The following is a 23,303-nucleotide window of genomic DNA, read 5'->3' as shown; positions in this document are numbered from 1 at the left end:
GAAACTTACCCCACACGCTAGTTAATATTTAGACCTTCTGCGTCAGAACTACCAAACTGGGCCCATTTTGTTCCCTTTATAAAACTTGGGCCTGGCCCATCTGTCTTCATTTCCCTAAACAAATTAAGTATTTTTCTTTATTTTTTTAAAAAATAAAAATCAAATTAAATTACATTTTAATCCTTCTCAACTTTAACGGCTACCGTCAATTTCTCTTTCAATTTAAAGAAGTAACGCCAACATTTCCGTTAATTAACGCCGTTATCCTTCCTTATTTAAATACCTTCAGTTCAACCAATTTCAACTCTTCTCTTCTTTTCTTTGCTTCTTCTCCTCTTCATTGTCTCTTCTCCTACTCTTCGCATCATCATAATTTCATTAAATCCTTCTTATTTTTTGAACGAGATTTTCGGAAAGCGCAATTTCCAAGATTACCTGAAATCATTTACGAAATATAATAATAATATATTTTCCCGATTTTCCTTCTACTAGTATCAATTTTTCGAATTTTTAAAAAAATACAACCGGTTATACAATAAAGGTTGTCATTACATCGTCGAGGTAGCAAAATAAATTACGACGTGGTTTTCAAAGAAGACAAAAAAGGGTGTAGCGTGTGCGAAGTCATTTTCGTCCTTCATAAACAGTGATCTGGTTTGATGGTTGTTGCTCCAAATTAAGCAGGAAAAAAAGAATTGAAGAATTTTCAAGATTAATTTTACATTTATTTGTTTGGAAGAAGAAGAAGAACAAAGGCGTGATTTGTAATATCACTATTGCTGCTGGTAAGTTTGTTTGTGTTTTATTTATTTTGGAATATTATGTCATCAAGTAATAATGTTGTTGGTAATTTGTTTTTTTCTGGGTTTTGTTGGTATTATAGAAAATGAGGAAAAAAAAAGCAATGAAACAACATTAACATATGCTGGAATAAGATAAAAGGGGGAATGAGAAAAATAATTGGATTGGATTTTAGTTCTGTCTTTAGGAGAAGAATCTTCACTTAATCCCAAAACTAAGCTTTTTTATTAGTATTACTGTGTCGATTAGCTAATTGTATTTTTCGATATATTTTGACTAATTGCTTAACAGTTAGGCAACTAATAGACGGTGAGAAGTCGAGTTGGTGGGTATTGACAATGTTGTGTATGTCAAGTGGTAGAGTATTATTACTCTCTTGTTTCAAAATTGGATTATAATGTGCTAAAAAGTAAATGATGGTTTATAACACAAGTTAAAGAGATTATAATGTCTTTCTTCTAGTTTGGTGACAACTATTCAATAGAACAGGTAAAGTACATATATACCACAAAAGAAAAAGCAAGTTTGTCTGTGTAATACATATAAATACATTTATGATTTCATGTAATTTATTTGCAAAATTTAATCAATTTAGTAATTTTAAAAGTGAGGTGAAAAATTAGGAAAAGAAGGGAAAATTAATTAAAGGATGTGAAATTTCTTTATAAGGGAAGGTGTAGGCTAAAGCATGCACATAGAACTGAGAAACGGACCACTTTCAAAGCACACTTCTTAAATCTTACCCCCAATTTTTTTTTTTTTTAATATTTTATTTTTATAAGTCTTTAATTAAAAGTGTTCTTCTTTCAATTATTGGCACTTCATTTTTGTTTTGTTTTTAAATAATTTGAGCTTTTTCCCAACTCCCTACAAACAATCTCTCTCTGATCCCGAGATTGCTCTTTTTCTCTTTATCTTTTTTTTCTTACTCATCATTCTCTCTCTCTGACTCATTCTTGGAATTACAAGGAAAAATAAATAATTAAATTAATAAAGAAAAAACACTACTTTGAGAACTAGAACAACATTTTATTGTGAGGATTTGTACGTGCAGCTTTACTTGTTTCGGGTCGGTTTTGTTCAGGTAATGTCATGTATAGTAATTTCGATTGAGTTTTGTGTTATCCCTGATATTAAGATTAAAACCCTTGTTCAAGGCTCTACATTTGCTTGTCAATGGGGTTTGTGATGATGAGTTTTATTGTTAGGTGGAATTTTCTGTTTTATAAACTAAATAGCAGTAAATTATCTGTTTCGAGACTTTTGGACTTGATTGACTCAAAGGGCGGAAAACTCTCCTTAAATCGAGACAGTTGTCATTAAAATTTAATACGTGTCTTTTATGGAGTTTCAGAGTGATTCAACTAAATAATGTAAATGTTATCTCTTTAGACAAGACTTGAATCTTAAAAATTGTCTGTACCTAAGAATTTAGGTTTTGTTCTTATAGATTAAGAATTGAATTGATGGAAAAAATTGATTTGAAAGAACGTACTAAAGACGGTCCCAAAATAATAGAAGTAGTTGCATTGTGAAATTTGTCTGCGTAAGATGAACTGGGTCACTATTACTTGGTATGGCCTAATATGGGCCAAACTAATACCTTGACAATTCATCCACTTTCGTCTTTGTAATTTATTAGAAAGAAGTAAGCACATATATTATTAATTATATTTGTCTACCTATTTAATTTAATACATATATTTTGAGGGCAAAATATCATAAATTGGACCCACCAAATTGATAATGATACTTAACCTTTGGACCCAGAAAATTATGTTTACAAGGTTCTTTTTTATTTTGCGAGTAGATTGAATAAGAGCTTTTTAAGCTTCTTTTTTCTTAAATTGACCATGTTTGATTTTGTGCCAAAATTAGGCAGCGGAAAATCTTTACTGATTATTATTCACATCTTTTTCTTTAATTTGGATTAAAGTTTGCATCAACATCTAGAATGATATTATCTTTCACCTTAATATTGGATTTTACTTGTAAAGATACTATGTCATCAATTTCTAGAAATGGGATTTTGTTTTCTTTTCTATGGGGTGTTGATATATGAAATAATGTTTATTACTTGTAATAGATTATATATGCAAAATATTTTGTACCATTATTCTCATTTTGACAGTTCTATAAGAGCATTTTCAATGGTAAGCTAATTCTCAAATAAGCTTGCCATGCCACATAGGATTTTAAGTTAATTTTTTGTGTAGCTATTTTGTGTCCCCCAATGGTTAGCTAATGGCTTGCTATTTAAATGAGCTTAACTTTTTCAATTATCTTTAAAAGTTTAATTATATTAGTATATTAATCTCTAAAATTTTAGAAACTTTTTTCTCAAGCAAAAATTAGTTTGGCAGTTTGGCCAAGCTAATTGTATTTTTTAGCTTCAATGGTCAAGATAATAGCTAGAGACTTTTGGAAATTGCAAGCCAATCCTTATCTACAACCATTGGAGTTGCTCTAATATACTTAAATCTCAAGAGGAAAAGATTCCTTCCTTACTCATTTGGCAAGTTTGAACCTTTGCTTAGCTTATTCATAATGCAAGATTTTCTAAAAAGCCCATTCTTCTTCTACATCCTCTACGTGTAAAATTGGCAAAAGGCCATAATATTCTTATAGTGTTAAACACTTATACCAAAGTAATGATTCATCTAATCAAACCTCTTATCAAATGACACAATTGTCTATATATATATATATCAGGTTACCATTCACTTCTTCCATTTAATTAGTAACGTGACAGTTAATCTAAAGATAGTCAATCACGATGCAGGTGTAATATCAACAACGACAATTAAGTAGGAGGAGCGAGTAAAGATGTTAACATGTATAACGTGTGCGAAGACAGACGAGAAGGGGGAAGACGGAGGAGGGCGTGGAAGTGGGAATGCGACGCCAAACACAAAGGAATCTGTAAAAGGCATCACAGCACAGGTATGTAGTTTGTTCTACTTGTACAGTTTTAGTTTAAAATGAGTAGTAGTACTCTTGGTAGTATTTTGGTAGAAATAGTACAGTACAAAATGTTGGCTTGTTAGTTGATCAATACCATTCCATTTGATACTTGGCTTTTTGGCAGCTTCTTTTTCCTTGATTGTGAAACCATTACTTAAAGCTCGTTTCCCTAGTTTGTACTGTCACGTGCTATTTGGGGTATCAGGATTTGAGGGGGACCAAAGAATGTTGCAGGGATATAACTTTAAGTTGTATTATGCATTTTTTTTATTACTCCCTAGAATTTTACACCTATGCCCCCTTATACTTTTTTTTTTTTTTTTTTTTTAATTATAGTTATAATTTTATTTTTATAGGTTAACAAGTACTTCTACTTTTATAGTATTTTTTTTTATTCATTACAACATTTCTATTTAAGTGAATAAAGTTTCGAAATATTATAGTTTTAGATACCATATTACGAGTAACAAACTAACAAATCAAGAAACAATAGACACTAAATTCATTTTTTTTTCTTGGTGAAGGTTGTTTGAATTACTCATATTACATTATTACTAATTTAGTAATTTACTACTCCCCCCGTTTTTAAGTACTTGCTTATATCTATTTTTTGTACTATTTATTTGTTCTAATTTAACTAATATTTGTGATTTATATATAAGAAAAAATAAAGTCTCGTGAGTACATGTTAGAATCGTCTTAATGAATAGATTATTAATTTTCAATTGTTAGACTTTATACTTATTGATAATAAAAGATATTATTAATTAAAGATTAACATCGGCATACTTACCCAAGAGAAATGGAGCAAGTATTTAAAAATGGAGGGAGTATACATTGATGTGATCATTTGCTACATCGTATAAACTAGAGTAACTTTAAATTAGTAGAAGATCTCAAAAAAAGAAAAAGAAAAAAAAAAGGAGTTGACCTGAAGTAAAGAGTATTTTTTTTGCATCCGGTTAGAAAAGGGTATCATACAGTATCTGCTACTATAGCTATACACCTAGAGCATACTAGGTACTACTCTATATGACAGGCAAACAATATTAGACTATTAAATGTATAATATATGGTCTATGCTGAATATATTAATATGAGTAGTCCAATGGAAAAGCATTATTAAGATTACTGTAATAAGTTATCAGCAAATCAGCCATACAATTAATTGATGGAGAGGCTGCAAAAAGACCTTATAATATAAATTCTGCAGCTTAGATCTTAGCTAGGTACCTAGACTTAGACCCCAGCTACCAATCACATTACATCTCTATTTAAGCATGAGTTTTGGTCTAGTCACTCTCAACCCCTATTTATTTTGTTACATGAACATCTAATGCTATGTTATCATAGATCACGACCCCTTCTTTTGTCTTTGGGTTTTAATGCATGTGGTTGATGTAAAGAATTGCTACGCTAAATATTATTAAGCCCTTCAATCTACTTCGTTGGTGAAAGAAGCTTACATTTGTCACTTTAGGCGTTCTCCTTTAATAGTTACGTTTCAATTATTTTTTTTACACATTTCCCTTATTCATACAAGTACATATTTCCATGCTAATGGCTTGCTGTTAACGAATTTTGTTTTAAGGTATTTAGAAATCAAAAACAAAAAGTGTTCATTTTTCTAGTTAACTCTTCAAAATCAACTTAGTTAAAATTAGAAGTATTTAAAGTCGTAAAACCAAAAACTGAAAACACACGGTTATGTACTTATGTTAATAGAATTTAAATTTAAAGGTCTTACAAAATGTGGTAATGTCACTCCTATCAAATCTTCTTGAACAAACAAATGAATTATCCACATTGTAACCCTTTCATAATAGATTCACATCATTATTTATCTATTTATTTATTTAATGGAAGGCTATAAATAGTAATCTGGGGAGTGTGGAGTACACATTTTGGGATAACAACACTCTCAAATTCTTTGCTTAAGAGCTTGGAGGGTTGACTCCCCTTTGAGGCTTAGCTTAATTATATGGATTTCAAATATTTTATACATAGTGTTTTGATCAATTATAGAGACAATAGTGGTTTTGATCAAAGTATATTAATTATCTTTCTTTTTTTCTTCATGTATTATACCATAATTACATTACTTGTTAGTTCATGATAAAATCATTTAATATCAACTGAAATTCTTGCTTGGTTCTCTAAAATTATAAATTGGTCTTGTTGTACCAAACATAGCTGTAAAAATCCGTAGAAAAGTAAGGCCAAATTGATTAAAGATTTGCAAGTGTCTTATAATATGACCCACTATAGAATTCTTGTCCACCATTTATGTAACAAATTATCATAATACTATTGAGTGTATATATTGAAATAAAGGGAAAGGAAATTTGGTATGGTCGCATTTACATTAATTTTTCATTGCTACATAATAGTGGACTAAAAAGAAGAAAAAAATTCAGGAAAAAAAAAGTGTTCCCTTAATTTCTTGAGCACATTTTAATTTTGATAATTTTGTTCCTATTTAATTCCCTTTTTTTTTTATTTATTTATTCTATAAAATTATAGTTGTTGGAAAGTATATTAATTTACAAATTTATACAAGTATGATCTTAAACCTTGAGCCTTCAGCATTGCAGCCTTAATCATGTATGAAGACTGCAGTGTGTAGTTCTGATTTTACATTGCAGCTGTAACTGTTGCTAGGCTCTTATACCAATACAGAAAGTCTGTAACAATTTCTTGTTAATTTACTGAATCAAGGGTAGATTAAAATTAGCTGGTAAAAGTTTTTAAGAGATTGTACAAATTACCCTTTGGCTGAATTTCATCTACATGTACTGGTATTTTTGCCTCATGCACCAACTTGTTAAACACATTAAAATGATCCTTAAACAATATCGAGTATGGGCGTATGGCTGTAAATCTGTATTTGACCCGACTTGCTACGTTTAGCCAATGGGTAATTTACCTACATGATATAAATATTAGGATAGTCATTAGTATGGCCAAGTTAAATCCACCAGCAAGCCTCGAGTATCATTTGCTGTATAATGTTTTTTGTTTGAGTTGGGTAATCTACCCACTACGTGGACTTAATATTTTCCGTCTTTTGAATAGATGAGCACAGCTCTTTAGGAGCAAGACTTTGCTCATTTATCTACTAATTTTAATGTTTTGATGTACTAAATGTTGTGTAATGTTCATACCAAGCTTAGCTTACTATAGCTGTGTTGGCTTTGCGTAGAATGTGTACTCAAATTACCGTATTTCTATAAACTTTTCTCTAAACGAGGTGGAGCTAGTAACAGCTTGAAAGATGGGATGGGATGGAAGAATTTTGATTAAGAGTCAGTTTCTGGCCTCAGGAAGGAGATTTAATCTTAAACTGCCAAAATCTGATGTACAAAACCAGAAAATAAAGAATTGAACATTGGTGTTCCATATTATGATACTAGATAATATATCTTTGAAATACATGAAATTTGAACAAAATTATTACAAGAAACTTAAATCATATGTACCAAATTTCATTGAAATGTCTTGGTCTAAACCCAATAATGATTGGAATATGTTTTGTCCAAAACTTTGTTCCTAGTTTCGTACTTGATATGTTGCTAATGTTGGCTTTTGTCAATACAAGGCTTTTCTTTGAACCCTCACTCCTCAGGGCTTTTGAACCTCCTTGTCTGTAGCATGATTACTGTCTATTTGTTGTTTTATTTTGTTTATGTAAACATGATTTAAAGAGGCGGTCTTTCTCTACATGACACCAATTCACATAATAGCATCCATACTTTTGAAAGACACCAAAAAACAGATTCCATCAGTCTGTTTTATGCCTTGAGTTTTGGCTCTAACTTTGATTACAACGACTTGCAGATAAAGGATATGGCGTTGAAGTTTTCTGGTGCTTATAAACAGTGCAAGCCCTGCACAAGCTCTGGTGATTTTAAGAAAGGCGAGAGGTCATACGTGGAGTATGATAGTGCTTCTGAAGGGAGCCGGTACTCTTACATGCAACCTGGAAGCTCAAGTTCAACGCCTGCATGGGATTATACTAGCAGCATGCATCATCGTGGTGTAAGATCACATTCGAGGTTTGCTGGTGGATATGGCGGTGACAGAACTCCTGGAGGAAGAGATTCTATTGCTGCTAGTGATTTGGTGATAGAGGATGAGGATGAACCTAAAGAATGGATGGCACAGGTGGAGCCAGGGGTGCATATTACATTTGTTTCTCTTCCTAATGGAGGGAATGATTTGAAGCGAATTCGATTCAGGTATGAACTTAGATCAATCCATAAACTAAATCTTATTCAAGATTGATGATGTCAAAAGATAAAACAAATAGTCCTGTTTCAACAAGTTTGTTCAAAGTGGTTACCAGTAGTGTGAACTAACATCGAGTATTTTCTTATTAAAGCCGTGACATGTTTAACAAATGGCAAGCTCAAAGATGGTGGGGTGAGAACTACGACAGAATCATGGAGCTTTACAACGTTCAAAGATTCAACAGACAAGCTCTTCAGACTCCAGCAAGATCAGATGATGAGGTACTCTTCCATTTATATCTAACAATTGTCTGGTATTCTTTAATGGACCGTCATTTTGCTGTTACTAATGCTTTATTGAATTAATTACAGGCCAGAGATTCTACTTACACTAGAGTTGGATCCGTGATGGAGAGTCCTATGACTAATAAGGAGTGGATACCGAGAAATTACTACCAACCTTCTAGTAAATCATTTTTCCCACCCGAGCCTTCAGACCATGGTTACAATGCAGGATCAAGTGCTTATGGCATGGGTGCTCAGCATATGGATCCATCACGGACAACCACCTCATCTCGAGATGATGTCTCAGTTAGCAACGCCAGTGAACTTGAAACGGAGTGGGTTGAGCAAGATGAGCCAGGGGTGTATATTACCATCAGACAGCTAGCAGATGGCACTAGAGAGCTACGTCGTGTTAGATTCAGGTAACTAATCGTGATCTTTAAACCTTCCATTATTCTCAAAGACTTGTCTAGTTTATATTTTAAAGTAATGCAGACTAATCTAGTTTCTTGACTTTAATACTCAATGTTCTTGGGTCTACGCGATCTCTAACTTTGACATATGCTTATGCAGCCGTGAGAAATTTGGTGAAGTGCATGCAAAGATGTGGTGGGAGCAGAATAGAGAGAGGATACAAGCTCAGTACCTTTAACTTATTTTTGCCTAAATTTTTTTTCCCTCCTTTTAGAGAGTTGAGGCAAAGAAGGCTAAACATTGCATAGAATGCACAACTTCAGCCTGAGTTTCGCGGATCAGAAAATACTCGTACTAAGATATGGATCTTCAGCCACATTACAGATCATACAGAGAAGCATGTTCATATTACATATTTTACAGCAGTTGAACTTGATATACTACATATCTTCTCTGTAGTGTCCCTCCCAGTTGTTGGGGCTGTTGTTATTAGCTTAAGAGTTAAAGAATACTAGTAATTGGGGCTATTATGATGTTTTACAATGCCCCCCTACACCCCCCCACCCCACCCCTCCCCCTTTTTTTTTTCTTATCATTTTTCATCTGTATTTCTTTCCCCTGACACCTTCAGTTTCTGAAAATTCGTTCATTCTTTTTATCCGATTTTGGTGATTCGGCTTAATTATGTTCCAGAATACCTTGATCAAACCTTGAAGTACCAACAATATCAGATGTTCTTTTGTACAAACAATTAAATCAAAGCCACACAACAGTGAATGTGTGTTTCTTTTGTAGATATTAGAAAACATAGATAGATCGATCATATAAGCATCTTACTTACCAGATTATACAATTATAGTATTACTCGAACTACATCTTCATTTCAAGTACTAAGCTAAGGTATGGAAGTTTGGCAGTTGACACTATTTTGGGCCAAAAAACATAGAAAATTTTCATAAGTAGCCAAGTTTGGCACTTGAACACATACCCGTGTATGACACAAGTAAAGCCAGAGCAAGTACCAAAACATATGTAAACCACTTTTGTAGGTTTTCTGAACATCAAAATGATCAAATGAATATACATAACACACCATTATAACATGGGATATTAAGATGGTGTTGGCTTCGGCGAATTATTGATGTTGAACTGGGTAAGGTGGACCTCTTGTGGAAGAAGGTGATATTTGATACCAAGGTTTTCAAAGTTCTTCTTCAGCTCCAATATAAGATCAGTTAAACGAAGGTTTCGTTCACCAATGTTTTGGTGGTTGATAGTGTGTTGCACACATAAGGCCATCTTCATTGTGTTCAGGTCTTCTATATCTTTTACTATGAAACTATGTTTTGAATTCCAATGATTTGGCTTGCTGTCAATATAACTGCATATCAAAAACACCGATATTAGTCTTATTACTGAGAGCATAATTTTCGAAACTCTAGGACTATATATAGTCCTTAGAAGAGCAGCCTTACCTTTGTGTTGCCTTCTTGAGCGCGTTGATGGAATCAATTGGAGTGGAAGCATCTATGGTGAAAGGAATTGTATCCCACATTTCGGGACTTCTGTAGAAATTACTGATTGGTTTGCTTAAAAGAGCTGAATTCGGATAGTAGATCTTCTCCATATCATACCTCAGGAAAACTGTGGTTAATATATTCATCTCTTCTACAATCATCTGCAATCACGCACATAGGAACATAATCTCAATGAAACGCGACTAAAATTAGCAAGAATAGCATATAAAAGAGACTAACAACAGCAAAGGAATTAGTTATAGTACAGTTAGCATACCTGAACACCATCGACTTTGCAACGATCTCCTATGTCGAAAGGGTGCATAACAAACACGAAAATGATGCAATCGAAGATGGTTTTGCAAGTGTTATGAAAGATGACACCAAGGACTACCATCTGTGTGATGACAAACGCGACTACTTTTGGTGTTGCTAATCCCATCAACAAGAGAAACACCACAAAGATTACCACAATAACAATTGCTGATGCCATCTTGTGAAGCTGCTGCACTGCTGTTTTCGTGTCGTTCAGTGAATGTGCTAGAGCCTTTCTTTCGAAATATGCTCGTACCTTTTAACCATATATAGTCATGTAGGTAATCATCAGAAAATTAACATACAGTCTCATCTTTCGTCGTCTTAAATTATTCAAAAAGCTTGCAGTTGTGTATATCATAAACTTACCACCCAATTTCTGAAAGAAGACTTGGTAATTCTTCCTGTCTCAAGTGCTCCTTCGAAAAGTGGGAAAATAGCATGAATCTCATTCCTTTTTAAGAACCTTGCTAAATCCTCCTCCTCAATGTACCTTCCAAATAGTAAATTTTTGTAATCATTATACTAAACAAGGGAAACTAAAGAACAAATTTTAACACGTGAAAGAATTCTGTCTAATTGCACTTTGCGAGTCCATTTTATACTACTACGTGACATAATTATTAATGAAAGGAGGGTAGAATATATATAAAACTTTAGACTTACTTGGCACCGCGTTTTGCAACGTTTCTAAAGATGCGTTTAGCAGTAGTTCTAGCTTCCCATTCACTAGTAATCTCAGATTCAGCTTTCCCAAATTCATCAACAGTCTTCGAAATCGTAGACAACCTAGAAGATCTAATGTAGTTCATCAACCTCTTCAAACTCCAAATCGACGCCGGACTTTCCTTGCTTAGCTCCTTAAGCTTCTCCATGTCCAATTTCCTTGATCCATATTTCTTTGATCTCATCATTTCTTTAGCATCCTTCCATTTTGTAGGCAAAGATTTTGACCCTTGCACTGGTCTATGTTGTTCCCAAAGTAATTCATCCATTGGTGGACCTAAATTATATCAATAATTCATAATTCACATTCATTATTACTTCACTAACATCTAAGTCAAGTTAACTAGTAAGTTAACATATGAAATTCATGTTACATGCAAAGTAATAAGAGCCTCAAGCCCTCAATTCATCATCACCAACTACTAATTACATACTAAATTGTCCATCTACCCATGTCACATGTCACGGTTATGTCTCATGATGTAAGTTGTAATGTAACCAGAGGCGGATCTTCAACTAATGCTAACCTCAAATAATATTTTTTTATTTAAATATTAAACTCAAACGAACCTCTTTTATATATAAATTGGTGTGTGTTTCATAATCTGATTGAAAATAAAGATACTTCTCATCATCTGATCTATACTATAACATGTCACAAGATATTGTAGCACGATGGTTGATTTTATTTGTTTTATTAAACAAGATATTATACATTCAAGTTTTATCTCCTCCTACATTTTCGGCCAAGATCCGCTATCAACCCGACAGTTAGTTAAAATTAGCTAGAACCTTAAGGATGTGTTCATGTGCATATGTCATTTTCGTATCCAGGAGAAATGCCGAAAGCGTCAACATGTCGCAATAAGTGGGAACTGCGACATACCAATTTGTCCCAATAATTTGGACCTAGCATCTTAGCTGTAACAACTTATACGCCTAATAGTGGAGTTTGGATTTACCTATATATATACATCATTATGTAGCGCAACACCGACGAATTTTAATTACTCAACCAGCCATGCAGTTCATCTTTGTACATGCAAAATCATTAAATCATAGCCACATAAATTATTTGTCGGTTTTTTAAATGATAGGTCACATTTTATATATATGTCATACGAGTGGTTTAAAGTATAATAACGGGTTACTTTCTAAAATAAGCACGTAGTATTTATTTCCACCATTCCTTTTTGTTTTTTACGTAATCTTATTTGAGCGTTTTTATATTTTACATTTTCTTTTTATGTTTTACATTTTTAAATTAGAAAAATATTCTCATTTTTAGTTATTTCTTAACCATCATGCAAGTGAAAGTACAGTAGAAAAAATACAGTCAAATTGTAGAATGTAAATGATGCAAGTCAAAGTACAGTATAACAATTTAAAGCACAGATTAATGAAGGTCAAAGGTACTAACAAATTTCATGAAGCAAATCTAAATAATAATAATAAGAAGAAAGTAAGTCATAAAGTACATACTGAGTTTAGAATGTGATTCTTATTAAAATAAATTAGGTATCAAATCAAATAATTCTCCCTTTTCATATAACGTACATGAGTAAAAATGGTTGGCTTAGATTTTCACTTTGTTTATTAATTGGTTGGTTGATGAGCATTCAAACATTAGGCTAGTTGGCTTATTTCAAGTCAAAAAGTAGTGTAAAAGTTGTTGTGAGCAATTGATTATAACGTCACTCGTATGATCCTTTTTTAAGCATTCTTTGCTAATTTTGAATGCTTTAGTAATGTTGCTTAATTAATTAATTAATCAATACTTGTATATATTAAGAAGCATATTATCAACACAGATTTGTCACTTTCTGAAGATACTCTTTTAACTTAGAAATCTTAATTTAATCTATTAAGAAACATCATTTTTGGTGTCATTATCTTAAATCTAACAGCAAATTTAAGTAGATTCTTGTATTTATAAAAATAAAAATTGCATCATCAATATTGTTTATTAAGCTAGATAGACCATGATTCATTGAAACTTAGTACTTTCCTCATACAAGTATAAGATTAAAATCTGATTTATATTTAGTTTCTTAAACAGAATTTTAGCTAGGGACATGATTCTATGTATTATATATTCATTAAAAAAAAAAAAAAAAAAAGAAGTGCATGTATCCATCACTAATTACAAAAATTAGGGACAGATCTAATTTTTCTTGGTACATCTTAAGTGCAACATTATTAGTAAGTTTGAATATATATTTTTAGTAAGAAAATATAAGATGCATAAAAAAAATTAGCAAGAAACAATGAAGAACCTGAGAGTGCGTCAAGTATGTAGTGATGAAAAACGCTTTCCTTCATACGATCAAAGTAAGTCCTCACATGAAAAGAGGAAGCTAGGGTCTTCACCAAAACAATCTTAACCAACCATATGATAGCACCAACTAGAACCGCGACTAACAATTGAGACACCCTCTTGACCACCTTATTATTTTGGTGCACTTGAGCATCAAACATACAAGTCCAAGCTAATAACACAAGTGCTAACCAAATACAACTTTGTATACTCTTCCTTAACCCATACACAAAGTACAACACCTTTTCTCTTAACATAAAATTCCTCTCTATCAAAAACACCAAGAAGCTCACTAGCCACCCCGAGCAAAGCCGCCCACTAAACACTACCATCACCATTAGGCACCATTGCCACGGCTTTAGACCCATCACGGGGTAGTCCCTAAGGGTGTTCACCATAAAAGAAAGGATCAAACAAGTCAATATAACAAAAAATATTGACCACTCTCCTACTCTCCTCCACTTAATCTTTCTCTTCTTTTTTTTTGCCTTGTGATATTTTTTACCATCGCTTTCCTCTTCCTCTTCCTCCTCCTCCTCCTCAGACGTAGAGTAGGAGGAAAAGTCCGTACCACTATTACCACCATTATTACAATTATTACTTATTTCTTCTTCCCAAATAGTCGCCTGATCTCTCTCAAACTCGTCGATGACATTTATTTTGGGAGGGAGGTTAAATTCAACATTTCGAGACTTAGGTTTAGAAAAACTAAGACGACGCAGGGTGGCTCTCTTTCTAAGAGTATTAGTTGATTGTAGGGCGGGGGTTTTTTTCTTGTCACCACGTCGATCAACATTGATATTGTTGCCATTGGCATGCTCCGAGTCTCCGGATTGGCCGCCGTTGTTATGACCCTCGGCCATGAACACAATGACTTGATCACCAACCCCATCACCACCACCATCCATCTCTAGGAGGCCACCTTCTAGCTTATTAGCTAGCTATTATGGTTAGTTATTATGAAATTGAACCAATAATATAATTATACTAGCTAGCAACTTTCTTTTTTAAGGTCCTCCTTATTAACCCTCTATTTTTAGTGGGTCACTTAATATTATACATTGACATTATTTATACAAATTTGTTGTTGGGCATATCATATATAAGATACAAGCATACAACTACAATGGTGTCACTCTCATCATGAAATAAAATTAAAGTGGAAAAAGCCAATGTTTTCACGATTTGTTATTTTGTGGTTGATAATCTCTTTAACATCTCAATCACATATTTCGTACCCCGTAGGTTACAATTTTACAATTCTTGTTATAAGTATAAAAGATGTATACAATCTAGCTTAGTAGCTTATATGTGCTTAATTAGACGAATTAGTTGGTCGACATTCATGTTTTCTTTCACTTTATTAGTTAAGTATTTCATTGATTTCCCATTGTACCTAAGTTAGATTCCTAGAAGGCTTACTAGGATTCGTATCGTCTACTACTCCCCACGTTGTATTATGAATTTAAGGGAATCGTGCACTCATTACAGTCACCTGTAATTTATGGCTCGACATTATTATTATAATCCTTGCTTCTAAAAGTTCTTCATATATTTTATTTTTTTATTTTTTTTAAGTTCGTTATTTATATAAATTTCCTATTATATATTGCTTTAATTTCGTTTTGACTAAGAAAATTCTCTCTTTTACCCTCACTTATGTGAGTCATCTCAACGGTTCCATATGTGTCCATTTTTATATTACTTTATGATAATACTCAGATCACGAGTATATACAATTTTCTCTTCCCGCTTAAAAAATAAAATCTTAGAGAGACTTAAATTTCATTTCTTTGATTAACGTATATACAACTAGAAAAATCAATGAGAAACAACGTACTATCAAATAACATTGAATGCGTGGCTTAAAGAATATGAGATCAGAACTTCCATTTTGGGCGCCTTAATTAAGTTTAGCATGATTCCACATTAGGTACCTAATTAATTAAGATGAGTATGTACCTCACCCTAACATGAGTAACATCATTGAGCTTTTTTCATCAAAATAACAATGTGGTGCATACTACATACATTAAAGTTAGTAATATAAACATGAAAAGAATATGAAATAATTTAAAATTTTGAATGATATTTAAAAATATTTAACTAATAAATTAAAGTTAGGGTTGTAATTTGAAGATTATAAGCACCAACAAGGTGCATAATTTCATATGATTAAAAAGTTCAAGAATAAGCAACATAATATGTTCATACAATCTAGTTGTACAATGTCGTTTTCCGTTTTTAAAGATTTGTTTCCTTCATCATTAATGACCTGAAAAAAAACTAGCTAGAATTAAAATAATTGTTTATAAACAAAGCAGTCTTGTATTGTTTTAATTAATTTGTCTGTATGTTTTCTTCATCATTAAAGATCTGACCCCCCAAAAATCTAGATCCAAAATAATTCTATACAAACAAATTAAAACAGTCTTGAATTGCTATGTTTGCAAACAATTACACGCAAGTACATACTACATGGTCTAGTTTACTTCAAGTAAGATTAGCGATTTATTAATTCAAGGATATATTGTCCATAATAAATATATATTTCCCAAACTTATTCGAATCCAAATGACACTAATTTAGTAAGATGTTGTGCAAGTGCAATAAAAGTACAGACCCTATCTTATCTTTCATGTACATGAGCGATGAGACCAACATAAAAAATCAAAAGAAGAGCTCAAAAAGTTCAGAGTATATCCTCTAGAGTAATCTAAATGGCTAGCTATGTTATAGGCATGCATGTCATCAATCTAAAAAAGTAAAAAGAAGATACTTAATATATTTTTTTTTTTAACCAAAAAAAAAAAAAAAAAACTCACAATAGTTACCATTAAAAAAGATTGCATGTTTCACGTTATCGCAACGAGAAACAAGTTTGAAAAGCTCATATTCCCAAATTGCACAAATATTAATTAAACCTTAAGTATCTCTAGCTAAATCCAAAGTAAAATAATCTACTAAAATGAATAATTCATGCACTATAATTAATAGAAATTTTGTTCAATAATACAACATTATGAAAAGCAAAAATAGTCTTGAATGTTGTTGATGGGATTATGGATGCGTGGATGAAAATTGTCAACTTTGAATAGAAGGCGCAGATAGTGCACTTTATTTGTCTTCTGATAGGCTGATAGTGCGAGACAGATGGAGATGCACCAACTAGTTAATTATTGACAACGTAGTACTCGTGCTCTTGCTCCTCTTCTACCTAGGCCTCAATTAATATTTTAATTGGTTCGTGACAGGGCTTGGCTAAAATGGTGATTTTGGTGGCTGGGATAATGGGTTTCGCTAGCAGCCTTGAATGGTGGTTTCGGTGGTTGTGGGTGGCTAAGAAAGTGGTTTCGATGGCAGGGAATGAAGTTATTGTCGAGAGGGTTATGGATGTGGGCAGTGATTAGAGAAGAAAAAAGAGGAGGTGCTTGTTTTATTTCTATCTTTTATTTTTATTAAAAAAGCACTAATCAATACCAACTTCACACATCACCCTTTTTACTTGAACAATAGGTTACCAAAATGAGTTAGACTATTTTGAGAAGGGTCACCCAATAGTTAGCATTATTCTAGGTTAAACTATAATTGGGATTAAAATGAGAAGGAAGACAATAGTTGGGATTATTCTTGTTGATTTTTCCTAATTAATATGGCATAAATTTCTCCACTCTTCATTTTCAAGTCTTCATCTCATAACAAAAGTGTATCCACTTTACTTATAAGGGCTATAACAATTTATCAATTCCAACAAAAAGTTATAAAAAAGCAAATTCTTGCATGTCCAGAATTTCAATATAACAATGTTTAAAACCTGTAATGACAAATGCATGTTTACATTTAGCTAGATTGCTAGAGGATGAGGTAGTGGCGTATACCCTTCAATCCGTTTCTTAAACCATTGTCTTTTAACCTATACTATACGTGATGAAGGGAGTACTACGTACTTTACTTAGCACGATGGTAGTTCGCTAGGGCAAGCCCAAATTGGCCTTCACTAAAGGTGTGTTGGAGGAGAGGGGTGGATAATGGTTATGATACTTCATTATTGAGGAAGTCCAAGCCCATAATTACTATTGTCATGAATGACAATAACAAGTGTTTGTTGGTACATTTATACCTCATGTTGGTATAATAATTGTAGCAACATAAAGTCTAAAAATATACCAATTGTTAAAATTTTACCGATAGTAAAGGATTTATTAATGAGGGGATAGCAAGCAATATGATAGAAACCTTTTATTAATTCTTTCATACATCGTTCACAATACGTGAACTTCTTATATAGCAAAATCTATGAAATATAATAATACACATTATTGTACTATATATAAATTATTGTACTTGGTAAAATTGCATTAACCGGTTAAAACTACATACATGTGAACTTCAATCATATTTGTATTTTTCTCAACACCAACAATCTTGTTGGTATATTTAGACCTCATATTGGTAATTTGGTATAATAATTATACCAACATGAAATCTAAAGATACCAACGGGACTTTGTTATTGTCATTGAAGACATGAGCAATTATTGATTCAGACAACCTCCTTCATTATTGACACTACCTTCGTTACAACTTACAATAAAGTTATTATAGTATTTGTTTTATCTATCACAGTCTTCAATGCACATAGCTGAATATTGATGTTTTTAATAACATATTCTTACTATTTATTGACAATAGGTAACACTTTAGTGGGTGATACATCCGCCCATGTTCCCTAAAGTCTAATGTAACACTTTGGGTAATGTATGGTAACACTTTTACAAGTGTTACTAAAAACCCTCTTATGTATCACTTTTTTTATTATATTAGTTTCATTTTTAAAGTGTTACTTTTTTGTTCTTATATAACACTTACTTATCTTTAGTAACGTTTTTCAATTATATAGTAACACTTTATTTGACATTGTGTGTCACTTTTGCGAACTAATGTAACACATTGTTGATTATTAGGTAACATTTTTCAATCATCTTTTAACACATAGTAACACTTTATTCGACATTATGTATCACTTTTTGCAAACTAATGTAATACATATATTATTCAAACACAATATTAACATGTACAACCACAAATGAGAAATTAACATATATGATAGCCAATATTTTGAATTGATATAATTTCATAGCTTCTCAAAAAAATTCCATACACACCAATTTTTTGTTTGGCTAAACAATCTAATAAACAAAATAAAAAGAAAGCCAACTTCGGCCTCTATTAGACCACCAAATTCCAAAAACTAAAAAAGCAATATAAGTTAGCAGTAGTAACAACAAATAGCAGCAGCAAGCAATAACATCAACTAGCAGTATTAGTTGATATCCGGATATGAGAATGAAGAGGATGGAGAGTGTGGACAACCCGTGAACCCAAGGAGTTTGTATGACTTACAAAAATTATTCCTTTTATTATGATTTGTGGAATAATGGTAGTAAACTAAGATTGGAAAATTATTGTGTCGATCTGGACTCACAGTGAGACGGAAATTAAGTAGGTTATTGGACATTTCATATAAGTTTTAGAACAGACTTTTGAAATTTATATATAAGTTTTTGAAAATTTTATATATATAGTAAGGTATTAGACATATCAGTTTTTGGAATTTATATATTGAATGGGTGAACTCATGGTAAACGGACTCAGTCAATGCATTGTAAAGCTATATACTAATCAACCTGATAGACATAAAATGATATCAATGGACATCAATTCTTCCATTATCTTATAGCTTTTGGAGAAATTTAAAGGTTAATGGGACCAATTCAATTGAGTGTTATGGACATAAAATCGTGATCATAAATACATATGTTAATTAAGGTCCCTTAAAAATAGTCATTACGATTAATATGTAGGACCAAGCAAACTTAAGTGTGGTCTATAAAGATCAAATTTATCATGGCAGACGATAATAATGTAAATGAGATTTAAACTTAAGGTAAAGTATAACCATCAGAATAATTAAACCAATGATCGATCTATAGTCATGTTCAAGCTAATCAAGCGCTCGGTAGTCAATATTCATCAATTATGGGACCTAAGGCATTTAATTTTTGTTACGAGTATTTTCACCTATGTACAATATGTACAATCTCGATTATAAATTAGGAATTTACTTTTTGATCTGCAATATACTTTTTGGCAAGGTAAGGTCTACAAATCTACAATTATTTGGTTTGCATATCAATGGAACCGTAAGTGATTCTCGTATTAGATATATGTGCCATGTTTATCGATGTACTTATATAACGATAATGTCACTGATATTAGTTTTGAGCATATATATACCATATACTAATTCACCAGTTAAGTCTATGTATAGATCTCGAGGGGAAAAGAAACTAGTGATCTTAATTACCTCGAATTGAATTTCTTACAAATGAGAGAGAACATACTTAATTTAGCCAAATATGTGGGACGATAAGGGTGATAATTGGGTATTTTTGACTCACAATTCACCTGATTTTTACTTATTTGAACTTAAACTGAACTTATTAAATATGAAATAAGTGAAAATAAGATGAACAGAACCGGCCAGAAAAGGGCCTTCTTTGAGTTATGCATGATTGGTGAAAATATAAGGATGATCAACTAGAGTTCCAAGGCCATATCTATAAACTATTACAAAAACAAAACGTTGCTGACGTTATCACTGTCCACATGTCACTCACATAATAATTTTTTTCCCGCCTAAATGCAACGATTATGTCAACTTTTTTTTTTTTTTTTTTGGAGCTACCATATTTAACAATTTCAAAATTTGAATATTATTAGCTTCTACATTACAACTATAACCTATCAATTTAACTTTAAAAAATGAAACGATTGTAATAGCACACTAATAAAAAGGACTCCTACATTGAAATATGTATTAGACGACGTTGAATAGGTATTATATCATAATATTGATGAAAATCTAAAACTATAAAATTACAAATATTTTTGTACAAAATTCATAATTCTTATTCATATTTATCCATTTTTTTTAAAAGGTACAAATTATAAAAATAACCGTGCATCGCACCGGTTTTAACCTAGTTTTACTACTAAAAGTAGATAAGTCGGTTTGGTAACAAATACTCCATAAATAATACGAAGTATATGATCTCAATCGAACCCGCTTTAATTTGTAATTTTTACACTTTTTTCTCGGTGAAAAAAAAAAAAATTGACCTTAGGAAAGTCTAGCTATCTACTTTATACATTATTATTTTGCATCCTCTAATAGATCGATCTAAATTATTTCCTAGATTTAAAAAAAAAAAAAAAAAAAAAAAAAAAATTATTCCTAGATCCACCATTATATTCATTCCAACGACGTGTTCCTTTAATAAAAACTAGTATAGCACCCGTGCAATGCACGGCTTACAAATCTTGATACTCATATTCAATTCACAAAATTTTAAAATAAAATGATTTAATGAGTAATAATGAATTTACTTATAAATATGTCTTAATCATATATTTTTAACCCTCAAAATATTGATATACGAAGTATTACTTGAAAACAACCTCTTTTTTTTTTTTAATTCTTAAATTGTATGGAAAGATTTGAAAAATAATTCAACTCAATGATCTGACAATCAATACCCACATTAGGTCATATTTTCCCCCTCATTTTTACTTGAGCCACTGGCTACCTCATTTTTAAATAGGGGATTTTTTATGTGACTGGTCACACCGTGTAGCCTGGATGACTCGAGTTACTTAGTCAGGGGTTACTCGAGTTAGTTCTGACCGAGTAACACCTCAAGTAACTCCTGACCGAACCCCCCAGCCTCGAGTAAATTAAACCCTTGACCGAGTAACTCGAGTAACCCCTGACAGAGTAACCCCTAACCGAACCCCTCAAGTAACCCCTGACCGAACCCCTCAAGTAACCCCTAAAGTAAACCCTGACAGAGTAACCCCTCGAGTAACCCCTGGCCGAGTAACCCCTGACTGAGTAACCCCTTAAGTAACCCATGACCAAGTAACTAACCCCTGATCGAACCCCTCAAGTAACCCTTGACCGAGTAACTCGAGTAACTCATGACCGAGTAACTCATGACCGAGTAACCCCTGACCGAGTAACCCCTTAAGTAACCCATGACCGAGTAACTAACCCCTGACCGAACCCCTCAAGTAAACCCTAACCGAGTAACTCGAGTAACTCATGATCGAGAAACCCCTGACCAAACCCCTCAACGAGTAACTAAGCCCTGACCGAACCCCTCAACGAGTAACTAACCCCTGACCGAACCCCTCAAGTAACCCCAGACCAAACCACTCAAGTAGCCCCTGACTGAACCCCTCAAGTAACCCCTGATCGAGTAACTCCTGCCTCACGGTGTGGCCAGCCACATATAAAAATTTGCCTTTTAAATAATGACTATCTCCGTCCTCTAACTCAATATATTTTTGGAAAAGTTTACCATTATAATAACATGATCATTATATATTGTACTTTGTATGTCACATATATTTTCGTATCTTTTTTCTCCTCTATGGCTTCTAAAAACACTTAAAGTTTAACATGAAACTTTTAAATATAGGATTTTTGATCCCATCACTTACTACCTTGATTTTATTACATGATGAATTCACTTGATCATCATCACACACCTATCGCACCTTCAACAAAAAATTTACCCGTCTAAAAAATTTGCAAAGCCACTAACTTAAAGCTTAGTACGAAGTATAATTTTTTTTTTCTAAAATTTTAACCTCGGAACGATGTTTAGGCTTGTCAATTGTTTGATTATCCGTCTTTTTTGAATTATATGTAATCATTTTATATTTTTATTGCATATATATAATAGTAAATAAAAAAAATTAAATATACAAGCATATAAAAGAAGAAAAATAAAACGCATATCATTCTTACATATCACTCGTGACGACATATACAAAATCTACAACATATTTTCTGTGCGGCTGGTCACATCATGTGACCGCTTGTAAAAAAAACAGAGTAACCCCTATGACACTAACAAACTAACCCCTATTATATTGACAGAGTAACTTCTAAGCCCTGTTCACTTCACCTTATATTTGCTAAATGAAATTATTTTTACTGAACTGATATTATTTTTGCTGATAATTTTTTTTTTATTGTTTCTCTATTATATATTTTCTTTAAAGTAATTGCTTTTTACTGAACTGAAATTAAATATACCAAATTGAACTTATTTATACTAAACTGAAATTATTTTTTCCAAATATTATATCTTTATGATGAAGTGAATAGAGTCTTATTATACTTATTTAGTAACCCTTAAATAACAAAGTACAACACTGACAAAGTAACAGCTATAACACTAACTGGGTAACCCCTATAATACTAACCGAGTAACCCTATAATGGTTCGCTACACACATATAAAATTAGTACCAAATCCTATATTAAAAATGAGAATTATAGTTTATCTTATAGGGTGGTACACTTACATGCCTCATATTATTATTTTAATATGCATTTATTTATGTCTATTATGCAAATTTATATACGATAGATAAATAAATTAAAAGCATTCTTATGCACACTCAGTACTCATAAATTCATAATAGATATTATGCTTATATTCATTCCATGAATTAATTGTCTAACTAACAATACCCACATCTTAAATATGTAGATTGTAGATATTATGCATGAGTATATTGTAATATTAGTTGTCAAATAAATGGTTTGATTATAGGTGTAGCATAAATTTAAAATCCTATTATAATATTAAGAGATTTTGGGT

General features: G+C 32.1%; 2 protein-coding genes across 2 annotated transcripts; one reads left to right on the top strand and one right to left on the bottom strand.

The window, feature by feature from the left end:
• The first annotated feature begins 305 nt into the window (after window positions 1-305).
• Window positions 306-9,587, top strand: LOC110732659 (protein BREVIS RADIX-like). Its single transcript, XM_021912624.1, has 6 exons — window positions 306-785; window positions 3,584-3,744; window positions 7,603-8,003; window positions 8,147-8,276; window positions 8,367-8,701; window positions 8,853-9,587. Exons 2-6 carry the CDS (start codon window positions 3,628-3,630, stop codon window positions 8,929-8,931), a joined length of 1,062 nt encoding a protein of 353 aa, XP_021768316.1. The 5' UTR covers window positions 306-785; window positions 3,584-3,627; the 3' UTR covers window positions 8,932-9,587.
• Window positions 9,588-9,803: 216 nt separating this feature from the next.
• On the bottom strand, window positions 9,804-14,648 carry LOC110732658 (mechanosensitive ion channel protein 10-like). The gene is made up of 6 exons (XM_021912623.1): window positions 13,528-14,648; window positions 11,192-11,528; window positions 10,895-11,018; window positions 10,488-10,781; window positions 10,169-10,371; window positions 9,804-10,074 (listed from the first exon to the last, which is right to left on the bottom strand). Exons 1-6 carry the CDS (start codon window positions 14,474-14,476, stop codon window positions 9,804-9,806), a joined length of 2,178 nt encoding a protein of 725 aa, XP_021768315.1. The 5' UTR covers window positions 14,477-14,648.
• Window positions 14,649-23,303: the final 8,655 nt, after the last annotated feature.

This window comes from Chenopodium quinoa, unplaced genomic scaffold (assembly GCF_001683475.1).
Source record: "Chenopodium quinoa cultivar QQ74 unplaced genomic scaffold, ASM168347v1, whole genome shotgun sequence".
Lineage (NCBI taxonomy): Eukaryota > Viridiplantae > Streptophyta > Magnoliopsida > Caryophyllales > Amaranthaceae > Chenopodium > Chenopodium quinoa.
Note: the sequence above shows the minus strand (reverse complement) of the source record. Positions and strands in the feature narration are given on the sequence as shown.

Excerpts from the sequence above, each read along its gene's own strand:
- LOC110732659 (XM_021912624.1), top strand. The coding sequence starts at position 3,628 with ATGTTAACATGTATAACGTGTGCGAAGACAGACGAGAAGGGGGAAGAC. Across the intron at positions 3,745-7,602 it reads TAAAAGGCATCACAGCACAG|ATAAAGGATATGGCGTTGAA; the intron begins GTATGTAGTTTG and ends AACGACTTGCAG. Across the intron at positions 8,702-8,852 it reads CTACGTCGTGTTAGATTCAG|CCGTGAGAAATTTGGTGAAG; the intron begins GTAACTAATCGT and ends ATGCTTATGCAG.
- LOC110732658 (XM_021912623.1), bottom strand. The coding sequence starts at position 14,476 with ATGGATGGTGGTGGTGATGGGGTTGGTGATCAAGTCATTGTGTTCATG. Across the intron at positions 11,529-13,527 it reads CATACTTGACGCACTCTCAG|GTCCACCAATGGATGAATTA; the intron begins GTTCTTCATTGT and ends GATATAATTTAG. Across the intron at positions 10,372-10,487 it reads GCAAAGTCGATGGTGTTCAG|ATGATTGTAGAAGAGATGAA; the intron begins GTATGCTAACTG and ends GCGTGATTGCAG.